Genomic DNA, 22,618 nt, shown 5'->3' on the forward strand with positions numbered 1-22,618 from the left:
TCCTCTGAGAACCAATGAACACTTTCATATGGTGATTATTCTGCATTGCCTTAAAGATAAAATATAGCTCTAGAGTGCACAAACTTGACACCTATTATTCAGTTCCTGAACCTCAGAAGTAATTCTTTTCTAGTGCAACTGCCTCTAAAATGCTGATTTCTAGAAATGTGACCACTAGTCAGTTTGTTCCCATAATACTGCCATCTATAGAAACTGGGGTGCCCCTTTCAGAAGGGGAGATTTTAGAGAATTTGATAAGATTAGAAAAAAAAAGGTGCCAGGTGATAATTCTAGTGGCCTGTTGCCTAATATATTTTTGAAGGGGACTGGGAGAAAGAAAGTCATAGAATCAGTTATGCCCTTTTCTATCTCTTTATATTAAATATTTTCATAATGTAATCCATGATGACAAACTCCATCTTTCTAGAGATTTTGGATCTAAGCGGGAAATTTGCTAAAGATGTATTGTAAGAAAACTCATGCCTTGGCAAAAGGACTTGTATAGTGTATGTGATGATAGATCTTCTCCATTCCTAATCTTGGAGAAAGCTGGATTACCTGGGTAAACAGGTATCTATACTTTCCCTCATGATGCAACCAGAAGTTGCTGATTGCATTGCATATATTTTCCAAGTGTGTTTTCATGTGATCCACTTACTAAAATAAAGATACCAAATGAGCAATCCAACACCTCTTGCTTTAAAAGCAGGTTTTTGCCTTGTGGTGATCAAAAAGAAAAAACTGTACATATTCAAGGAGGGCTTTAAAAACAGGAAGTGGTTTAGGGAATTGAACTCTGTATGCCGAGGAATGGGACTGGCCTCAGATTTCATGTTTTCTTTTCTTCGACCCTCAAGAATCTGCACAGTAATGTTCTTCATCTGTAACTTTCAGGATGACCTATTTGAACTAAAGATTTATCAGCTTCTCCCCCCCTCTCCAACCCACTGGATATTTCCAAGGTATAGGTGAGTAGAATAAGGCTTAAATGAGAACTATCCAGAACACAAAAGAAGTAGCACAAACCCCAGTTTGCATGAATAACTACACTTGATGGAGATAGATATATACATCTCCCATACATATAATATATAATTTAAAAATATTTAATATAATAGAAATTTATGATTAATATATAATAAAATATGAGATTTTTTGACAAAAAATATAAGTGAATATAATATAGTTAAATAAACAGAGGTCAATAAGTTTGTATTACATATATTTTTTGTATATATATTTGAAGACATGTTAGATGAGGCTTTGAGCAACCTGAAGGCATGGAAAGTAATAATGAAAGGTAATAGAAGGTATGGTGGATGGTACCTACCTAATGGAAGGTATCCCTACCCATACCCAGGGTGGCTGAAACTAGACTATCTTTAAGCTCCCTTCCAAAACAAACCATTCTATTATATGTTAAGAGGTATTGTCCAAGATAGAGTCCTGTTTAAAATGAGATCCTCTCTCTGCAGAAGGCAGAGAGAAAGATGGGAAGAAATATGCAATAAAAATCTCTGTAACTGAAAAGGAATTTACCCTTCACATCATACTTGAAGTGTAAGACATAAACTTTTCAGCAGTGCTTCCTCTTTGATTATTGGTTCTGCAAGGGCAGCTACCATGAATGAATGCCATAGGTAGTGACTGTTCTCACCTCTCTCTCCCAGTTGTAATTTGACATTCTAGGAGTGTGGCACATAGATCTGCGTATATGATCCCATGGTAATACAACACATTTCAATGCATCATTTAAAGGACTCTTCATTATTTTTGCTCCTGGTTTTATGGTTTCTTAGATTTGTGACACCCAACTTAATTCTGAGTTGGCTTTTACTATTGTAATTAATTAATGTCTATATGACTCTTACAATGCAAAATGACATGGGATTCTGAGACCTGAAATGGCTAGTGTGGAAAAACTTCTGATGGTCTGGGTGTGTTGCTGAAGGACAGAATGTATGTATTTACTTTCTGACCTATCACATAAATGCTGTCAGAATTTTGCTCTTAATTTGATTTGTGGCATTCCATTAACAGTTTTTCTGTGTACAGGGGAATAATAACTAATGATTCCCAGACTCCCAGAATTGTAAAGTAAGGGCAGGCTCTGTTTGGCAGAACAGAGGTTGTACTTTAGTACAGACAGGAACTGTTCATATTAATCAAGTGATATCTTGTCTGAAATGACTTTTAGCTATTGACTCTTATTCTCAGGTTAACCATATTGGTTATAGGCAGCATGTTCTTCTAATTCAAGTGATTATTAATAATCAAAGGGTAAGTGTGTGGATTTCTGTCTTTTTCTGATAGAGAAATGCTGCTCTTGATTGACCTTGTTTTAAGACATTGTTAGTGTTGAAATTATGATGTTAGGGGTTGGAAGGGGAGTGGGGAAAGTTCATGGGTTTGCCTTTTGATTTCAGCCTTTACAAAGGTGGACATGTGTGACATGAATGACCTCAAAAATGTGAATTTAATTGTATGAAGTTTCAGGGCTTAATTATTAAGGACATCATTTTGTGATAAAGAACTTTAGGGCCATCAGTAGTAGAAAAAAATGAGTCACACTCATTTCGCGTGTTAATCATGATAATTTTGGTCATGGATGTTGTTTCCAACAGAAGCCTGACTGCTGAAATCCTCCTAATTCCTAGCTTGTTAAAGACAAACGACCATGTTAAATGATGTGGAAGAAATTTAAATTGGGAGATTTTACAAGATTTTACAATTTGTTTACCTAGCAGGAGTAACATCTTTTGTAGGTTGTTAAAATGCCATGTGGCACTGTAGAAGCTGCTCTCCAATGGTAAACAAACTTGAGCAAGAGGAGGCTCCCAGCAGGGAGTTCTTGTAAGGCAGGAGGGGGTCTGTTGTTGTGGTACAAGTGGGTTAACAGGTTGCAGCTGCATCACTCTACTAATGAGGTGTTGCACAGCTTTCACAGGTGCTGCCAAGCCTGGTATACGTCAGGATGAGACTCTTCCTTATTTAACTTATGGGTGGGCTAGTTTGACAGTTTTTTTAGGCTGGTTTTAGTTCTCTGTGTCAATTGCTGGCAAGGCTTGGTGCTTGTATATAAGCAAGTTCCCTCTTCCTGGTTATGTTTTGTTTGGTTTATTTATTTATTGGTCACGAAGACCCCATCCTCTGCTGACACTGCTTTTTCTGCCAGTAGTGCTTGCATGCTGTTTCAGGTGTGATGCTTTGTCTTCTTATGAAGCCCAGTTCTCTGAAAGAAGCTTTTGGCTGACTATCTCAGATGGGATTGAAAGGATGTTTGTGATCTGCTTATCTACATGTATCCAATAAACACGAGGAAATAACATCTTAAAATCTGATCCAGTGTTAATACAAAAATCCAGGATGTAGAGGCAGCTGCCTTGAATACATCTAATTCCACACGCACACCCTGCTATATACCAGAAGAATCAAACCAATTATAAGTCATTATTTACAATTGAAATACAAGTCTGTGTACAAACATATATTTATGTAAAATCCAATAAAAGGTGCTAAATAAAAGGCCTTATAATAGTCCAATAATACAATTTTATTATTTCAGTGTGTCGTTCAGGCTTGTTCCAAAATCACCAATATTGCAAAATACAAGTAGTATTATTTTTTCATACAAGTTTACCTAGACAGCATCTCTGACCAGCTGTGGGCCTATTCAGTGGCCACAGAACCCACTGGAAAAAACAGACTCTCCTGCAGAACTCTACTGATGTTACCTGTTAGTATGCATGTACTTAATAAATGTGAGTATGTGTATGTATACACACACGTAACACCTACATGGTCAGCTGTGGCAGAGGACATTCCTTTTAGGAGTGCTGACTAGAGCTCAACACTGTGTTGTGGACTTGAGTAAAAAGCAGCATCAATTAAATAGAAGGATTCATCAGTCCTCTTATAGTCTTACCAGGAAGTAGAATTCTTGGTCTTACCCAGAAAGATGAACGAGAACACTGAAAACTGAACGTCTGCCACTGAGCACAATAATTGCCCAGCATGTGGTGGAGCCATTCCAAGCGGGACCAGGAGCCTGTACCATAACAGTCACTGGTTCTCCAACTTCTCTTGTAGTCTTAGGAGTATTGTGGGTCCTCTGGCAGACTGCCAGGTCCTTGGAGAGAGTATTTTCTCATGCTGCCAACATTAACTTGGGATTAAAAGTTTGAGCTAATTTCTAATCATAGTCTTGAGCCAGACAGTCTGGTTAAGATATTGTTGTGTATTTTGTTATTGTTCCTGGGGCATAAGTAACCTCTAAGTAGGAGTTGATCATGTTTTTAGAGGCTCTCAGACATAATATAAAAGTGTGTTTTGCAGGAAGACAGGGTATAAAAACTTGCATTTTTGTCAGGTTTCTAATTTATAGGGAACAATGACATGCAATGATCTAATTTATGTCTGTGTACATTATGTCACTGATCACAAGTAATGGAGTACAAGCAGGTGGCTTTGATTTGTATGTTAGAAATTGTTAGTAGGCTAAGCTAATGGTGAAGTAGCTTTAGCTTGCCAGAGGGAAGCTGTTGATTTAGTGTTGGTAGCATAAGAAGGTAAATCCCAGCCTGATGCTGAGCAGAAAGAGATGGCTAGTGTCCATGAAATCTGTACTTCTGTAGGTTGAAAGATTTATTTTCTTGGTCCTTTACATGATAAGATTCAGGAGGGGAAACTTCATCCTGGAGATTAAGGTGTTATGCAGATGTGTTCAGCTTTGATTAAGGGTATCGCCTCCAAAGGAAGACAGTGATAATTGTGATATTTGGCTATTTGTGGAAAATGTGATTATATGATTATTTGCATTTGGTAATCTTAAATATCTCTGATAAAGGGAAAAAATTCTACTAGTGAAAATAAATGAAGATAGCTGATTTATTCCAGTTAGCGAAATCTTTCCATCATATGCTAAATGCTTTGAATAAAAAAGCCCAACAATAAGCTTGTTTTTCAAATCTTGGTGTGCATGGGAGCAGAAGGACACATACTAACATTTGCATACTTGGGCATATGAACTTTCAGTCACAATCTATCTAATACCTGCAATTCTTTTAAAAAGGACAATTCATTAACATTTAAACTGTCTATCTGGTTTTTGTAGTGTTGGTTTTGGGATTTTTTTTTTACAGATTCTTCTCCCATATTTCAGTCTTTTAGTCCATACATCTTATTTCCAGGAAAATCTGGGGTGTAGGCAGGAACACAGGCGACACCATTACCAAAGCAATGTGGTGCTAATAGTGGACAGAGTATGTGAACACATTATGTTGATTGTAATACTTGGAGGTACTCAGGATGTTTGTGAGATCTTGGGGGGAAAAAAACAAGGACATGCATTAGTAATGAGATCAGTTTGCTAGGAAAGATTCTGAGGACCACTCTGTGGCAATTAAGAGCAATTTGGAGTGGCAAATATCTTAAATGCTGGCTGACTGCACTTGCAGAATGTAGCCAACAACCAAATAGAATTTCACAAGCAGCTACATCAAAAACATTCTGCCTTAGTTTGTGACACAAACAGCAGTAATTGCCTGTGTAAAGTATTTTCTTCAGGAGTGAGATTCATTGATCCCAGTTTTTTCTTCACATCTAAGAAACTGTAATTTCCCCACTGTTCCTGTCTCCTCATCTAAATTAATTCATCTCTTCCTTGTTCTTCATGAGTCATAGATTAATCTTTTTCTTCAAATATTTCGCATTAGTTTTCTGTGGCCATGTGGGTGAGTGTAAATGACTTCACTTCTTTTGGTAGAATAAATCCTCTACAGCTTTTGTTGCAAATATGCATTGATCTGTAGAAGGTGGTGTAAGATGAGGCTAATTAAAAGAAGAGGGAAGGAGACAGCACCCCTTCCTTTTGTGAAAATGAGGAGTCTCTCTCCTCCTTTCTTGTCTCTTTCCAGTACAGTTAATGTTTGGATGCACCTCTTGGTAAGTGAGTATAAAGGGAAAACATGGAGGAGGAGTGTGTAGCATTAAAAATGGATTAAAAAAATGAAATTGTTTAACATGGATGGGGTTAATACTTTGGTAGCGTAGACATCAAGGACCTTTCTCTAAATGTAGTACTAAGTGATCCGGAAATCATATGAGCATACACTCGCTTGCAATCTTCCTCCCAGTAACATGAAGAATTACAATAATACTCCTTAGATTTTTTTCCTGGAGTTCAAGTTAGTACAAAATAAATGAGGCTAAATAATAACTCAATATTAACTCAGAAATGTTCAGCCCAGATGGCTCTGACCTGTGCAGTAGTCCAAGAAGTTCAGGAAATGCAAACCCTATGTTGCTTATGCCATGAAATGTACTTTAGGGCTTTGGTTGTCTGCTGGAGTTGTGGGGTAGTCTGTGAAAAAGAAGCCTTTTGAATTGTTTGTAATGAGTTATCTCCACAGATGAGTAGGGCAATGCATGAAGAGGCCTGAGTTTCCCCAGCTTTACTAAATAACTGTTTTCTTTCTAGATCCCAGCCTATGGGGAAGTGCACATAAGAAGAGGATAAATATGGCTTTTAAGGGCGAGGATCACTTAGATTCCCTTTCATTACCAGTTCAGCGGTAAGTGGTGCATTCTCTCATCCAGATTTGAGTGACTAAATGCCTCTGAGGCTGCAGCTGCACTTTCCTTTGAGGACCCAAGGATGTTTAAAATCTCATTTTTAAACTCAGTAATAGGTAATGTTCCTACAAAACATTGAGAATGAATGTGGAAATCTGAGATGTGTTTCTTGAGGCATTTACTAGTTTGTGTACCTGAAGTCTGGTAAATCACAACAGTGAACATGCGGCCATCATTTTTAAAGGATGACCATGTTTGCAGTAGAGATGTGTTTGTGTTTACTGGATCAATTCCTTGTCATGATGGAGATCCCTGGAACTCGCTACTCTGTGTGAATACTGCTGAAAACTCTAAATATGACTCTTTTTAACTTGGTCGACTTTCTTCTGGTGTAGATATGGAGGTATGGTAATGATACGAAGGCTATAGTACAATCTCTCCAGTCTGTGTTGCCCGTTTGGAAGTGGAGACACTGTGATTCTGCTAATCAACACATTAAGAAAAATAAAATTTATCTGTTGGTTGGCATCTAGTAGCTGTATCTAAGTAGTATAGTTCTGTTTCTAGCATAATGGATGTTCCAGGAAAAGGAAAAAAAAATGAATGCAATAGCCTACAGTCTTCAAATGTGGCACAACTGGGGTGGTTTTGTTTTTATTTTGGGAAAGGGAGGAAAGGTGGGGCTGCTGAATGCAGGAATAAAATCAGAAATTAAAAGGTTTTGAATTTCAGTCTTTCTTCCCATCTTCTTTCTTCAGGTCACACTGCAATTGTATATCAGGAACCAGTTAATTATGATAAAGAATCTCAAAACGTGATGCTCTTCTTTGTCAGTAATTTGATATTTCTCTACCTGTCTCTACCTGAGTCTTCCAGCAGATACTTTGGTAATGCTGCTAAGCTCACACAGTAAGACCATGTGAATATATTCTCTTTTAGAAGAAACACTATATGGAGGAACATAGTTTGGGGATACCAGATTCCAGGACAACTGTTACTGTTCATTAGATGTCAGCTTAAACTTGCTTTGGAAATAAGTGGGTCCTAGAATCCTGAATAGGCAAACATAGAGTGGACGAGTATAAATAGCAATGGGTCGTCCTATTTTACTTATTACTTTAGTTTTCTTCTCTGGGATGAAGCCATGGAAGATCATTTCAGGTGCAAACAGTAGTGAAGGCAGGCTAATGACTTTGCTATGGAAATTCTTAGGCTAACCAAGTGGTCAGATAAGGTGCCAGACATCCAGGTTAGTTGTTAGTTTCTTGGTGATAACTAAGAGGTTTCACAAGCTGAATCCTGGATCAAAAGTCAAAGAAACTATTATAGCCAGACTCTTATAGTAGTAGAAAACCATCTGCATAGGCCCTGTGGGTGGCCAAGGGCTGATCCAGGCTGATGGTGGCAAGATTGTTTGCCCATACATAAATGGGGAAATTAGCTGGAGGCTCTCTATGCTAGCAAATGGAAATGTGGAGGAGGAATAAAGCACTTAAAGATAACAGCAGCACAGAACTGAAAAGCACTGAATTTTGTACACTAGGGACGTCTAGAAAAGGAAACCGCCTGTGTGCTGTGTTCAGGGAAGAAAAGCTCTGCCATGCTATGTGAACAAAGCCACACCATCTCACAAAGACTCTGCACTAAGATGTAGCTTAGCACAAGAAGTGACGTGGAGAAGTCCCATGTTGCAAGCATTATGTTCTGACAAACAGCTTGACTCAGCAGGGCAATTCTCTATAGTGAAATTCAAAGAGAAATAAATATTCTCCCCCACCCCCAATAAAATATGAAGCTTTTATTTTTTGTGTCTCTCTTGAAAGAGAATCCTTTTTTTCTGCCAATGAGGAATATTTCAGATAAAACCCTTGTAACAAATGGGGAGACCGAAGTTGACAGTGGCTGGAAAGGTGAAGGCACAGAGGCCAGAACTGAAAAAATCTGTTTTTATCCTAAGAATTTGGCACAAAGAACACAGTACTGGGTAGATAATAAAGTTCAGGAGTTGTACAAAGTGTTTTTCTTGATTATTAAAAAACCCAACAAAACCCATTCCACATAACAGCTTTTCCAAAGAAATGGAATTTTTATGAGATTCAGCTTTTTGTCTGGGTTAGAGAAAGGAGTGATATGGCCCCTGTTTAAGGGGAATTTAAAAAGATTTAGTTTTCTAAATAACAAAATTCAAGTATTTTTAATTTATTCTTGTTTCTATATCCAAGCCTAGGATGTATCCCTGTCTCAGGATTCCAGTTCATGCTCCTGCTTTTTGAGAAAAGGGGCTTCAATTCACCTGAGGGTGTGTGCCGTTGTGTCCTGTGACAGCAAAAATTTAACATAAATTCAACTGAGGGTCAGTCCCATGTAGCACCACAACTGTGTCTTGCCTCACATTTAGATCAGAATATTTCAGGAGTAAAAAGATCCTCAAGCAAGAATATCTCTATCCATAGGAAAAGTGTACCATACACATGGAAAAAGACTCCAAGTATTTCCACAGCAATCATTAAAGTCAGAAGTTATTGTGGCTGTGTAAGGAATTTAAAACTGGGACCTTAAACCAAGTTTTGGTGCTGCATGAATTGTTGTTTACACTCTTTCCTCAGATTTTATGGGAAATTGCAGCTTGTATTGGAAAGTCTCTAGAGTACTGAGTCACTATGTTAATGGTTTTCTAACACACTGGCAGACCTACTTTCTGTAATTGACATCTAGACTCCTATGGATGCAGTATTTAAAAGTATCCTGAGGAAAAACACAAATTACTGTTACAGAAACTTTATTTTCTATTTCCATGCGTTAGGAACTTACTGATGGTTTTGTCTCTTAGGAGAGAAAGCAACTGTCAGTAGATCATTTTTATAAAGAACTGATCTAGTTACTCTCCAAAAGCTGTTAGTCCTATGTAAAGCATTTTACATGGTCATAAAAATTATCTATTTTCATCAGTGATAACCAGTTCACTACAGCATATGAAGTGTGAATGTACTCCTTAGAGATGCATATATCCCCATTCTGAAGTAGTTATTTTTAGTATAGATTTTGGAAAATATCATTACCCTTTCCTCATATCCTTGTATTGGTATTCTTTTTCCATATTTCTGGTGAGCTTTTACCTTGCTTTTCTGTCTGGAATAAAACCTGTTATGTCCCTGCCCATGTAACAAAAGTTCATTGAACTTTCTGTTTTCTTTAAATTAAAGTTGTAAACTACACAGGTTTTTTTCATTAAAGATGTGGTTTCTTATACTTTCCATATTGCATGGTAAACTCAATACTTGGAGTGCTGAATCTGAAGTCATTCAATAAAAGAGAGAGTACTCATAACCAAAAATGAAACAGTATGCTGTTTTTGCTTCTTGAATTGCATATTCTGTTCAGTGTTGCAACTGTGAGAAACATAGTATAATTAGACATTTTTTAAAATAATAAATGAGGGTCTTGTACAGAAATTAGGTAAAAAACCCATCACCAACCTCCTCCCCATTCCAAAACCAAGTGAAACCAAAACGAAGCAAACAAAAACAAACTGAAGAAAGATATAATCTTGCTGAAAGAACTTGAAATATGGGCTACTCTTGAAGTGGGCAGAGAATTTGTCTTTCTAATCTCCAGAAATGCAACACTGTATCCATTGTCTAATACATTGTCTAAACATCTTTACATCTTCAAAAATTAAAGATGTTTCTGGAGGTTATAACTTAAACTAACATACAAACAAAGGACAATGTTAATTATTTAAATGACGTTTTGTTGTTGTTTATACAAGGTCAATATTTTGAGGATCAGGAAGATGTTTATATTTGGTATTAATTAATGTTTTGACAGATGATATTTGTCAAAAGTTGAAAGTTGTGGCTTGAAATAGAAGCAAGAGAAATTCAGGATTTTTATACTGCAGGAACTGCATTTATTCTACTTGTTTCTCTGCCAAATCAGGATGACAAACTTGCAGAACTTCATGGAACATATGGACACATGAGACGAAAAATATAGAAGTCTATAATTTTTTTTTTTCATAATGGAAATTACTTTTCTCATCCAGAAAACCCCCAACACTTGACAAAATAGTCCCAGTAATGAATAGGTGGTTTAAATAAAAAAAAAGAAAAAGAAGAAAAAACCCCCAACTTTGTAAAGTAAGATAATTTCTATCTGTATGGGAACTGAACTATTTCAGGGACCATTCACATCACATTTTACTTCTATTTCTGGAGCTTCTTGTGGACTATATGCTGCTGGAAAGACATGTTTTGAAAAACATTGAGGTATAAGACACACGAAGAACCTTTCAACATATTTGATGTATGTTCAGATGGGCCTGTCAGGAAAACAATGGATCTGTTGGTTTCTACCCCTAGAGCGTCTAATATTTCTCAAATACTGGGTGATTTAATCCTGAGAATCAAAAGCAGGGAAGTTATGTTATTCCATCTAGAAAGTGACTCTTGACCAGAACTCCACAAGTAAGGTAGGTTGGCTTTTTTTTTCAACTAGCCAATGGTGTCTTGCCCCTTGTATTCTGTAGACCATGGGAATCTGTAGGTTTTGATGCTATCTGTTCTTCTGGCCCTGAAATTTGGGCAGCAAGTCATTTCGTTGCATGTCAGTTCATTACAACATTTCCTGTTTGGTTATCTACCTATTTTCTTAGATGTGAAACCCTCAAGTGAATGATTTCTAGGGGTTTGACTTCTGTGAGTTAACCCAAATAAGGGTTATTCTCTTTTATCTCAGTCTGATCTATTCCTTTTTTGACCTTCTCAGTTCTTACCTTTCTGCTTTGAATCTGCATGACTTCTGTAATTTGTTACCATCTTTGTTCTCCCAAGATTTGCCTCATTTTTTCTTTTTTTTTTCAATAGCGCTTTTTTCAGTCTTCAACTCCAAGACTGTGCTTGGATTATAATTAATCATAAAGTCATGTTTACGTACAAGTGTTTAAATGCTTTGTCTGATCAGTGATTGTATATGTCTTATATTATTTTGGACATCTTCTATGCGAATTCTTTCTGTTTCATGGTCTCCTACAGTGTCTGCTGCTGATAATCAAGGTCTTGTTCTGTATTTCTGTCTTTTCTCTGTCTGTGAACTGAACTTCCTGTCTGACAAGCATTCCATGCAAAATAGAAAGCAACATTTGTATTTCGTTTTTGTATTTTAGAGGCTACTTACTCTGCATATATCTTGCCCTGCTTATTAGAAACCTACATTCCCTATGATCAGTTTTATTTGGATGATGTCTGGAGTTTGTTTGTTGTGGCTCTTTGAAAGCATTCAGATAAAGACTGTAAGAAACTCTGGAGAAAAAAAATGCATTGTTACCTGTAATACAAGAGCTAGAGCAGATTTTCAGAATTTCAAGTTCAATGTGCTTACATGGCTCTATGAATCGCTGCTCTATTAGTTTTTAAAAACTATTTGAGAATTGAACGCTTGCTAGGGAATTGAAAATTCAGTGGATGTAGGAATAGAGTACAACAGAAGAAAGGAAGGTGCTTTGCTTTGCCAATAATGCAATAAAGTTCCCTTCCGGTGACAAGAAATAAAATCAGTTATTGCATAGCTCGAGGCACTAATTATGTCTCATTTAATGACATTGCATTCTTTTCCTTTCATTCAGTTTACATTATAGCAATTCAGCAAATAATTTTACAGCGACAGAAAGGCAGCTCACCTTACTATGAAGTATTTCTGATTTTAGTGATTTATATTCTACATGTAACCAAGCTGAAAGCTGAGTAGTTTGTGGGAGTTTTGATGGTGGTAGTAAAACAGATTTGTGTATCCATATGGTCCTTCTGGGAAGGATTTTCAGACATTCTATCTGACTGAGTCCAAAGGGTGATGTTAGTAAACCAGCAACTATTGATTTGCTATCATTTGGTGGCATTCATGAGGAATATGAACTCAACAGCTTTTTTTTTTTCCTTTGAATCCATGCGTAAAATATCTCTGTTCCTATATTCAGAATGTTAAAATGTAGGTCAGCACTTAAGCTTGCAAGAAGCAAAAAAAATTGCATTTCATTTGAACTTTAGGCATTTTTGGGGTCTGCAAGCCTGCCAGAATGCAAGATATTTCCCAGCTTTTTCCTTATGATTGTTTTGTCACTATATCTTCATATTTAGTTGTATAACACACTGTAGAAACATTTACTACTTCCCAGAGCTGTCCTGTAAAATATTGTATGTTGAACTGTAGAAGTCACAAAAGAATTTTGGCTTTTAACCTAGAGGAAATTTGAGTTTGTCCATTACAATAACTGTGAAGTTATGGTGACTTTAAAATGTGAGAAAATTGATGAATTTAAACAATCTGTTCAACTGGCCTCTCTAGACCTCTTTTCATTAAACTTGGTATTTCATAGTTGTGACTTGCTGTTACTTGGAAACTACTTTTGAAAGATCAAGACCATCTTTCATTCCTAAAGACAATTGGGAGTTTATCCTGAATCCCTCTTGTCAGGGTCAGTAACATGTTTCACAGCATGTGGCACACAAGCACTGTAAAAAGGTCAAGCAAGTGCTAGTATGGCCTTTATCATGGAAGAAATTTGGCTGATTATTTTGAGAATGCATATTTTTGAAATGTGGGAGTCTATAGAAGAGACTCTTCTCTTTTTGTGTCTTAGAGAACTAGCAGTCCCTATCTGCCCAATGAATATCTTGTGTCTGGGACTTGGCAACTTTTTCAGAAACCACCCTCAAGTAAGTGTATTGCAAAACAGTGACAGAACTTGCCTGAGTGTTAGGTTACCTTACCTGCCAGACAGAGATGATGCTTTCTGACTGTCTTCACAAGTACTGCATGAAATTTTTATCCTTACATCAATTTAGTAATCCTGCCAACTTTACACCTTGCAGCCAGCTTTTCTATTAGTCGTTTTATGGCTTTGACTCCATGGTTTGTGATTCTCTGCAAAATTTTACTGGCGCCAGCAAGACCTTTTCAAACCATTCAGATGTTGTTTGTGGTCTGTTATGTTTACTTGCATTCCTATCTTCATCATGCTTGTTTTTCTGTAGCACATTTGGGAAGAGATATTGATCAGCTTTACACATCTGCTGTCACCCCTGTTGGAGTACTCTGTTTTCAGAAGACATCTTGCTAGTTATTTATGTGTTTAAGGTTTTTTTCTTGCACACAGGAATCTTCTTTCCTGTTTGTTAATCTAACAATGTGAACGATGCATTAATTGACACAAATGCTTTGATTTCTTTTAGTCTACCAAGTGTTTTTACTGCAACTTGATACTTGTCTGCTTTGTGAAGTCTTCTAGCCAGGTAGATGGATTCTTGAAAGTTTGGGATATATTAACTGTACCGTGAGAAGCTCATGGATTTTTTTAAATTGTAAAGTAATTGTATTTTGTCATTGTCTGTCTATTATGATAATGATCTATACTTTATATCTTAGCATTAACAGTCTTTCCTTCTAGTTTACAGGTTGTGTCCCCCAACCCCCGCCCCAAAATAAAAAAGACAAAAAACCTGAAACTGTATAGTTTTGGTATAATCTCAAGTAAAGTATCTAGGCATCTTGCATTTAGCACATCTTGCTTTTTTGCCATTCAGCCTTAGGAAAAAAACCTCCTAAACTCCTACCATAAAAGTAAAATAGCTCCTTTGGTTGAGTTGCTGTGCAGTAATGAGTTGTTATGACACCATGTTTCAGCTGTGGGCAGCTGATAGGAGCCGTGTTTGTGACTTCTGTATTGTCCATGGGAGCATCCTGGCATTAAACACTACTAAACCTGAACTACAAACTCTTAGAATTCCCTCCCTGTGAATTGTACAGGGAACTTTTTTGCTGCACTGCCTGCAGTTCTTGGTGTGCATCTTAAAGAAGTTGTTTGGATTCGTTAACAAATCCTCTTTCTGTGTGGAAGAGTTTGCAAGTTATATGGAGTCTTCAGGAAGGCAATGTTAAATAATTCTAGTGGTAAACAGTACATCTTACAAGGAAAGTGTAGCCTGCTTTGTCTAATTTTTGACCTGCTTACTTTCCAGGTCTTTCTGAACTTTTCTGTCTTTCACAGAGTCATAGAATATGCTGAGTTGGAAGGGACCCACAAGGATCATTGAGTTCAACCCTTAGCCTTGGTGTTTCCATATACAATATAGAGTTGTTAGTTATTTGTTTTGCAAAACTACTGAAACACTGATTTTCTATGCAACTTTGTGCCTATCAAGCAATCTGAATTTAGTACTCTTGCTGGCAAGAATAAAGATCCATATTTTTGTCTCTCCTTTTAGCGGTTAGGCCATATTGTTGTTATCATGTTGGTAATGTAGCTGGAATTGTTCTTGTTAGCCCTGGAAGGCAATTAAGGATAAAATTCTGTCTTTTGACTTCAGTATATCCAAAGTATCTTTCTTGTATAAAATGCAAGCTGCTTTGAAGCATTCCATGCACATTCATGTTCACTTGCTAACCATGAGGGAGAAGGACCAAGAGATCCTCCTTAACAGGAATACACATCTTCATGGAACTGGAAAACAAAGATCAGACTAATGAAGGGATCCTAATGCTCAAGGAATCAAGTTCACTGAATTATTGCCTTATTGTGAGAAGAGTGTTGCCATCTGACTTTAAAAGGGCAGAATGGTTTGTTTGAACTTTGATTTTGATTTAACATTACACATCATTCCTCCTGATCCTCTGCTGGTTGTAATGCTGATTAATCTTCTTGCCTTAGGCAAACCACTTTCTCTTCCCCTGTTTTTGTGCTCCACCTCAGCTGAAGCCCTTACTAGCTTACCTTCAGAGGTTGCTATTTAAATGATACTTATACAGCACTATGTTATGAGCTCATATACCTTGTTATGCCTGATGTGTGTGCATCATTCTACTGCACTGTGCCAGCCTGGCAATGTTGAATATTACCTAGCAGATGCTTTCATTAAATTTGGGGTATGTTTCTGTTCACAAAACCTAACTTGTTCCTTCCATGTGTTAACATTTTATTATCCTTTGCACAGTGGTGTTGCCTGGCAAGTGAGTTCATTAAACTCTCTTTTACAAACATGGCTATAACAGAGGATGATGAATAAGTAGCAATACCTTGTTATTTCTGAGGTGTTTTCCCACCATCCAATTTAAAAAAAAAAAAAGTAATCCCTTCATTAAAGATATTTTAATGATTGTACTGTGATTTGTTTTCTCAGTTATTTAGCACAAATACTAAATACAGTATTTGTCATTTCAGTTCACATTTCCTGGGAATTTCTTCCTTGTTTAATTGCTTGGTCTCTCTTAATCTGGTTTACTGCTGCCTGGGGATGGTGGGAGGATCTTGTAATCAATTGTTCAGTAACCTGTAACGAGCAAATTTAAGACAGCTAACAGGGCAGTGCTGCAACTTTGTAAATTTTTTTTTTGACAAATAGTATATTGATCTTAAGAAATGTGCTGGTTGGTCTGACCCCATTTCTAGTCTCATTAAATTTGGTAGTGTTTGTTAGTGGTTGGGTTTCTGAGCTCATATTAGGCCTGAGGGATTTGGAGTGAAATGCATACAGGAGTCTAATATTAAGATGAAATGTGACTGTTAGCAATTCCAAGTTGAATATTTTTGCTCCTTACAGTATTTCAGAGAATGTATTAAATTGAGTGTATATATACCTGTATATATACACACACACTTTTATTTAGAGCAACATGCCTAAAGGCCTATATACAATATTTTACTTGTTTTTAAAGAAAAAACTTTTTATTATGTTGCATGTGTAAACTATTCTTCAGGTACTTGAATTTTGTATTTTGCTATTTGTGGGTCCTTTATTGTTCAAGTTCTTTGAGGGGTACAATGGAAATACAGAAAACATCTACATCAAGAACATAATATTCTGACAAACTAAAGCTATGGAAATATTTTTCCAATACCTTAAATGTCAGCAGGACTGAGCTCAGGATAAAGATTAAACAGGAGCAAACCAGGAAAAACCAGAAAATTATTAAAAGACAAAGGAAAGAACTAGGCAATGGTATCCAAGCATTTGAACTTCTTCAACGAATGGCAAGATAGTTGAAAGCAATCTTTTAGTAAGTGTTATAGAGCCAAAAATGTCTTGTTCAGTATCAGCCGTGCACACATCAATGCTTGATTTTGGAAGTTACCTACTTGGCATTCCAAAATGAACTTTCTAGATCCAAATTGACAAACATGATGCAAGAAGTAAGTTACTTTGCTATGGCAATGAAAAATTATTTTTCATACTACTTATGCAAAAAGTGCAAAATAATTTGGTTTATCTGTAATTTAAAAATGAATAAATTGAAAAGTAAAGAACATTCCGTGATTGTGAATCTAGGTTTTTACCTGGACAGGAAGCAAACATGCATGGTGAGATATTCTATTAATTTTTTCATTTTAAAAAATATTCTGCTGAGTTCAGAGTACAAAGTGTACTGCTAACTGGGAGAATTAAATGGTAACTTTCAACCACGTTCATTGTCTCCCAGTAGAGTAACTGCACTGTCAATGAACACAGAGGGACTTCTCTGAGAGTATTGTCAACTTGTGGCCAGGGAGCATCAGATATTCTCATCACAGATGTTTTCTACCTTCTTTGCTTTTGTAACATAGCTGAGAAGCTTTGAAAAACTATCCAGAATGTTACTCTCTTTTTGGTGTGAGTATGATTAGAATTAGATTTTTATTAGATGGGAGTTAAATTGGATCATCTTCATTGAGGGGAAACAGTTTATATGTGATGAGGAAGATCTTTGTTCAGTATGTGAAATTACTGTCTCGATAACTATTCACTTTTTCACCTTTGATTTTTAAGATTTATTTGAATCATAGAAATCAGGGAATAATTTATTTTGAAAAGAATCTCTAACTTCATCTGCAGGCGATTTTTTTTTTAAATGTTATGTGTAAATTTGATACATGTATTATATAATATATGAATATATATTTCATATATCTTCATATATTTATACAATGGTTTTCCAAAGTTAGGAAAAAAAAGTTTGTATTACCATAAAAATCAGTTTGACAACTTGCCTCTGGGATAGATGTGTTGGTGGAGATGGTAGTGGCAGCAGCGTAGGATAAAATCAAAGGACAGGCAAAAACTGGAATTGGGAAAAAATGAAATCAGCTAATGATACCTATTTAGATTGTTAACCTTGTTTGTCAGGATCCCAGAGTATGGGAGACATAACTTTCTGCAGGCTGACTTATAGTCCAGGTTTGAATTCTGGGCCAGAATTTTCTCTACTTTGTGCCATTGATGCAAAAAGACACTTTTGATTTTAAAAAAAGGATAGTTTGCTGGTTTTTTTTTCTTTTTAAATTGCGAATCTCAAAAGTAATTCAATTAAATCAAAATAGTAAAGTTAAAATTCTAAGCATAAAATCTGACATGCTGGCCTGTCTTCAAGCCTTAAAGGAAGTAACCTTATGAATATTACAAGTGTCCAACCTGCAGCAGTTGAGTACTTTATTCACAGATGTTTGAGTTGGGTTCTCAACTCAATTTGAGAATACCTTGAAGTCCTCAGGCTTACAGATTTGAAGTAAGAGACTTTGTAAGTTGCTATTGTTTAACATTTTCTTTTAGTCCAGTGCACCCAGGGAGAACTCAGGAGGGAGAAATATGGCAATGTCTCTTCATAATTTTTTTTTTTACAGAAATTTAGCTTTATGACTGAACCATTATTGAGAGAAGTTTTCCATTTAGAAGCAAACAAACTTTTCTCAAGCCTGTCTTCCTGTTGCACAATCCTGATGTGGAGGTGTGAGGGCTGTGTTTATGTTGTGAGGGTGAACCAGGAAGCGATTAGATGGGAGCACTGCTGGTTTTGCTGTGTAGAGAGTCTAAGCCCCTATTGCTCTTGGCTAAAATACCAGGAGCAACCTGAAAAGCAATCAACTGCTACTGCCAGGGGAAAGTAAGATGTTTATTTCCCCGAAGCATTTTGTTCTGCTCTGAAGGGCTGGAATTGTACTGAACATTTTCTGTAGTTCAACTGCTGGATGAGAGGTTGATCTTGGTAATTTTGAAAGTATATCTTGGTAAAAGGCAGTCCAACTGACTAAACTGCTACACAGCTGCCCTGCTGCAAAAGAGGGAGCATTTCAATATGTGCTTTGGCCTCAGCATTGTTCTACTGTGGTTTCTGTTGCTGGACGTGTAAGGACCTCAGTAAAAGCTCAATTCAGCTTTTTTTACTATTTAAATTAACACCTTGATATCAAGTTACACACCTCTTCAACATATTCTACAACAATGGCAAAGACAAGAATTTGTATTTTAAACTTAAATGTCTGCCATGACATGAGAGGCAGGGACCTTGCTTTTTGTTTGCTCTTGCCCTGTAGTTTGGGTTGCATGAACCAGCCCACATGTGTGAACCACAGTTCACCCACTGAAGATCTTCCACAGAGAGGCTCTCTAAGTCAGCAGAACAACTAGCCTCATGGGACAGTTAAGTGCAGTTGTAGCATCCCAGAGCAGATGTGCCAGCAGACCACAAGTGGAGGATGTTTGCTGGCACACAGCATCACTGGTGCTTTGTATGTGCTATAAGGACTATGGTAAGTGAGGTGAAAGCCAAAGCAGGCTGGCAGCTGCTGTGTCTGCAGTAGGGTCACAGCTATACTGCAATTGCATCCCCTCCTATCTTTTGCTGGTGCCAGGTAGGATGAATCAGGCCCATGTCTTCATGAGATGAGAAACTGGAGTAATATGTCTTCATTACTCTCTTTATGATGGTAGATAAGAGTTCAAGACATTCTTCCTGTTATCCTTGTGAATTTTCCAGCATCTAAAAGTGATACTGCTCTTTGCTCAACAATTAAATGTCACTGTGCGTGTTTATGTGCTTGTGGAAGAAACAGTGGTTTCTTTGTGGAAAAGAAGGTTTTCGGACAGTTCTGGTCTTTTTCATTTAAGATTTATGACAGCATTTGGCTATCTGCTTTTTAATTTTACACAGCATAGGGATGTATATGATATACATTCAATATACACTCTGTTCATAGTGCAATAGCACAGAAAATTTGATTTCAGTTTATTCTTCTAGAAAATCTGTGCAGGGTTTGTGTTTCCAGAAAGAAAATTTAAATTTCTTCCAAATTGTATTTAGAAGAAACAAAATGGGCTCCATATGTTTCAAAAGCTTATTACCATTCTCTCTCTATTTTTTACTTTTGTCTTTTGTAGGCATTTTTTCAGTGATCCATCCTCTTTAAGGGTTATAATTTACTTTTTTTACATATAGCTCTCTTTTCTGCTGTCCTCTCAGTGTGTCTCAAGGAATGCTTTTGTGTCACTGCTCTTTCCATTTTGTCTGCATGATGCTTTTGACAAGGACACTTGAGCTGAGATTTTCTCAGAATTGCTTACAAAGGTCACAAAGAAAATCAAAGCTATGTGGGGAGTTTGTCACCCTGTTTGTATTAGAATCATAGAATGGCTTGGGTTGGAAGGGACCTTAAATATCATCTAGTTCCAACCTACCTGACCCTGCTCAGGGGCATCTTTCACTAGAGCACATTGCTCAAAACCCCATCCAACCCAGCCTTGAATACTTCCAGGGATGGGGCATCCACAGCTTCTCTGGGCAGCCTGTTCCAGTGCCTCATGACCCTCACAGTAAAGAAATTCTTCCTAATATCTAATTTAAACCCACTCTCTTTCAGTTTGAAACCATTCCCCCTTGTCACTGCATGCTCTTGTAAATAGTCTCTCTCCATCTGTCTTGTAGGCCAGTTCAGGTACTCGAAGCCTGGAATTAGGTCACTTAGCTTTCTACATACTTGTTGTAATGCAATTCTCTTTCTCCCTCTATTCAGCATTTCATTTGGACCCTCCTCAACGTGTGCTTGCACATGGACATACGTTCATGTTATAAAATGACACGGAGGCCTCATATGAAGACCAAGTGAAGCCAACTTTTGCACTTTTCATATACCTCCACATCAATCACCTGTTTCATACTCTGAAAAAATGCCTTGGGCAAATATGATCACCTCAGCATTAAATAAATCAGGAAAGAGAAAACGGATATGCTGAAACATGCATAATATTTCACAAATGTAGTACAGGAATCATACATGCTTCCTGCAGGTATATTAACCTTAGTTTTATTTGAACCTATATATAGCCTCCAATCACTCTTGCACCCAGCATACAGCAGTGCTGCTTCCCAATTTATGTCTTTAAGTAATCTATAACTAGAAGTGCTCTTAGTTATTTTTTATATCTCAAAGAGCATCGATGGTGAAAACAGCCCATTATCATCAGAGGTCTGTATACATCTCTGCAGCTTGTTAGGACAAGTTTTTCTATTTCAAGCAGATAAATGTGGTACAGGTTAGCTTATTTATTACAGTAACATAAGAGAAGACAAGTTAGGATTTCAGACATCCTTTTATGTCACAAATTGTCAAATCTTTTGCTAATAAGCAGCAAAGTGCTGCTGGTATTTGCCTTAAAACCATTCTCCAATATTTTTTTTCTGGGTGCTTTTAAGCTACGGTGCTCAGAATGCTGTCACTGTCAGGCACCTATGCACAAGGTAGCCAAGTGGTACACTGAGCCACATACCTGTGAAGAAGTTGTGAAAGGGTATCCTATCCAATGGTAGTATGGCTTAGAGATTATTCAGCATGGCCTAGAAAAGTCCTTGGAGAAACTCTTTTGCAGTTCTCAAGAAATATGAAGGTAGAAAGTTGAATGAATCTTGTACGCGTGTGCAAGATGATTATTTCACAGTAGCTTAGGTCTGCAGATTAAATGAAAGGAAGGGTGTTGTAGGACTGTTTATCAAGTCTTTGCATTTGTTTTTCTCAAAGCTGAAGTTGTCCAACAAAATGACAGGAATTCTGAGTACAGTTGGCTGAGAAATGGTTCTTCTGTTTGAATATTTAGGATTTTACCTCTACGTGAAGATAATGTTTCTTGTTTAGTCTACTTAACTATGTGAAATCAGCAGAGGAAGATCTTCCCCTCTCTGGCAGCTTCTATTTCATAAGATCATCCCTTGAAGTATATAGGTATTGATAGGCAAATGGTTCCAGTAGAATCTAGTGCATAAGACTAATGTTAGAACAGCAAGTAGCTGAAAGATGGAATATGAGGTTAAAATGTGTTAAAAGAACAACTTAGTGGTCTGATTCAGCAGATATATGGCCAGTGATTAACCCCTCAGGTGCTGGAATTTTGGCTAGCGTGGGTTGCATATGTGTGCACTCTTCATTGTGACTGCAAGATAAGTCTGATACATAAAAACTGATCTCATAAAGAAAAAAAAAGGGAGGGGATGAAAGGATAGAGTAAGAGAGAAATAACAAAATTGCTCAGAAAATGGCCAGCCACTGCTAGATCTGATGTGTTTTTGATATGTAGTCTCATGGATGTAGTAGTTATGTTTTCTTTGTACGAAGTATCATGACATTTGATTTAAACTGTGTGTGTATGGACACAAATAAGATAATGAATTAATTGGCATATACCCTGTTGTGATCTCACTCCTGCTATCACCAGCCATCCTTTAAGGCAGCCGTGAAGTACAACAGAGTTCTAGTTCCAGTAAAGTTATACTTGATGAGAAATCAAACCAAATATTTAATAGATCAAGGGTGCTGTGAGACAAAGGTGATTTCCTGATTAGAGGAAGAAGATACTGTCCCATGTCTCTCCAGTCTCAGTGGGACCAATGACACTTTTATCCATGTTGCCCTTCAAAGCCTCACTATCACACTTTGACTTCAATAGTGCAGTCTGGAATATCTCAGGTCTTCAAAACTTCTAGACATCTGCAGGGTTGAGGTGCTGCGAACAGCTGGGAAGGGAAGAGAATAGCAAAGACATAAGCATGCGGTTTTTGCTGTCAGTACTCATTTGACAAAATACAGCCAGGAGACATTTAATCAGATTTTCACTGATTCAATTGTAGGAGTAAGTTTGCAGCATGTAGCATTGACTCCCCTCCACTCTGCCATCTACATAGAGAATTGAATGTAATTTGAAAATGTGAAATTGTGGTGAATTGCTGTTGTTTTGATTGCTTCTTCGCACTGTTTCCA

General features: G+C 37.1%; 1 protein-coding gene across 4 annotated transcripts in view; it reads left to right on the forward strand.

Moving 5' to 3' along the window:
* Positions 1-22,618, forward strand: part of INSC (INSC, spindle orientation adaptor protein) — a 141,023-nt gene that overhangs the window by 39,293 nt on the left and 79,112 nt on the right. For all 4 annotated transcript variants that reach the window (XM_027700900.1, XM_027700924.1, XM_027700910.1 and 1 more), the window contains exon 2: positions 6,479-6,572. In XM_027700900.1, the coding sequence (XP_027556701.1) occupies positions 6,520-6,572 (53 nt within the window). In that variant the 5' untranslated portion in view covers positions 6,479-6,519. The remainder of the gene's footprint in view (positions 1-6,478; positions 6,573-22,618) is intronic.

The sequence above is a fragment of the Neopelma chrysocephalum genome, unplaced genomic scaffold (assembly GCF_003984885.1).
Source record: "Neopelma chrysocephalum unplaced genomic scaffold, ASM398488v2 Primary Assembly neopelma1_24, whole genome shotgun sequence".
Taxonomy (NCBI): Eukaryota; Metazoa; Chordata; class Aves; order Passeriformes; family Pipridae; genus Neopelma; species Neopelma chrysocephalum.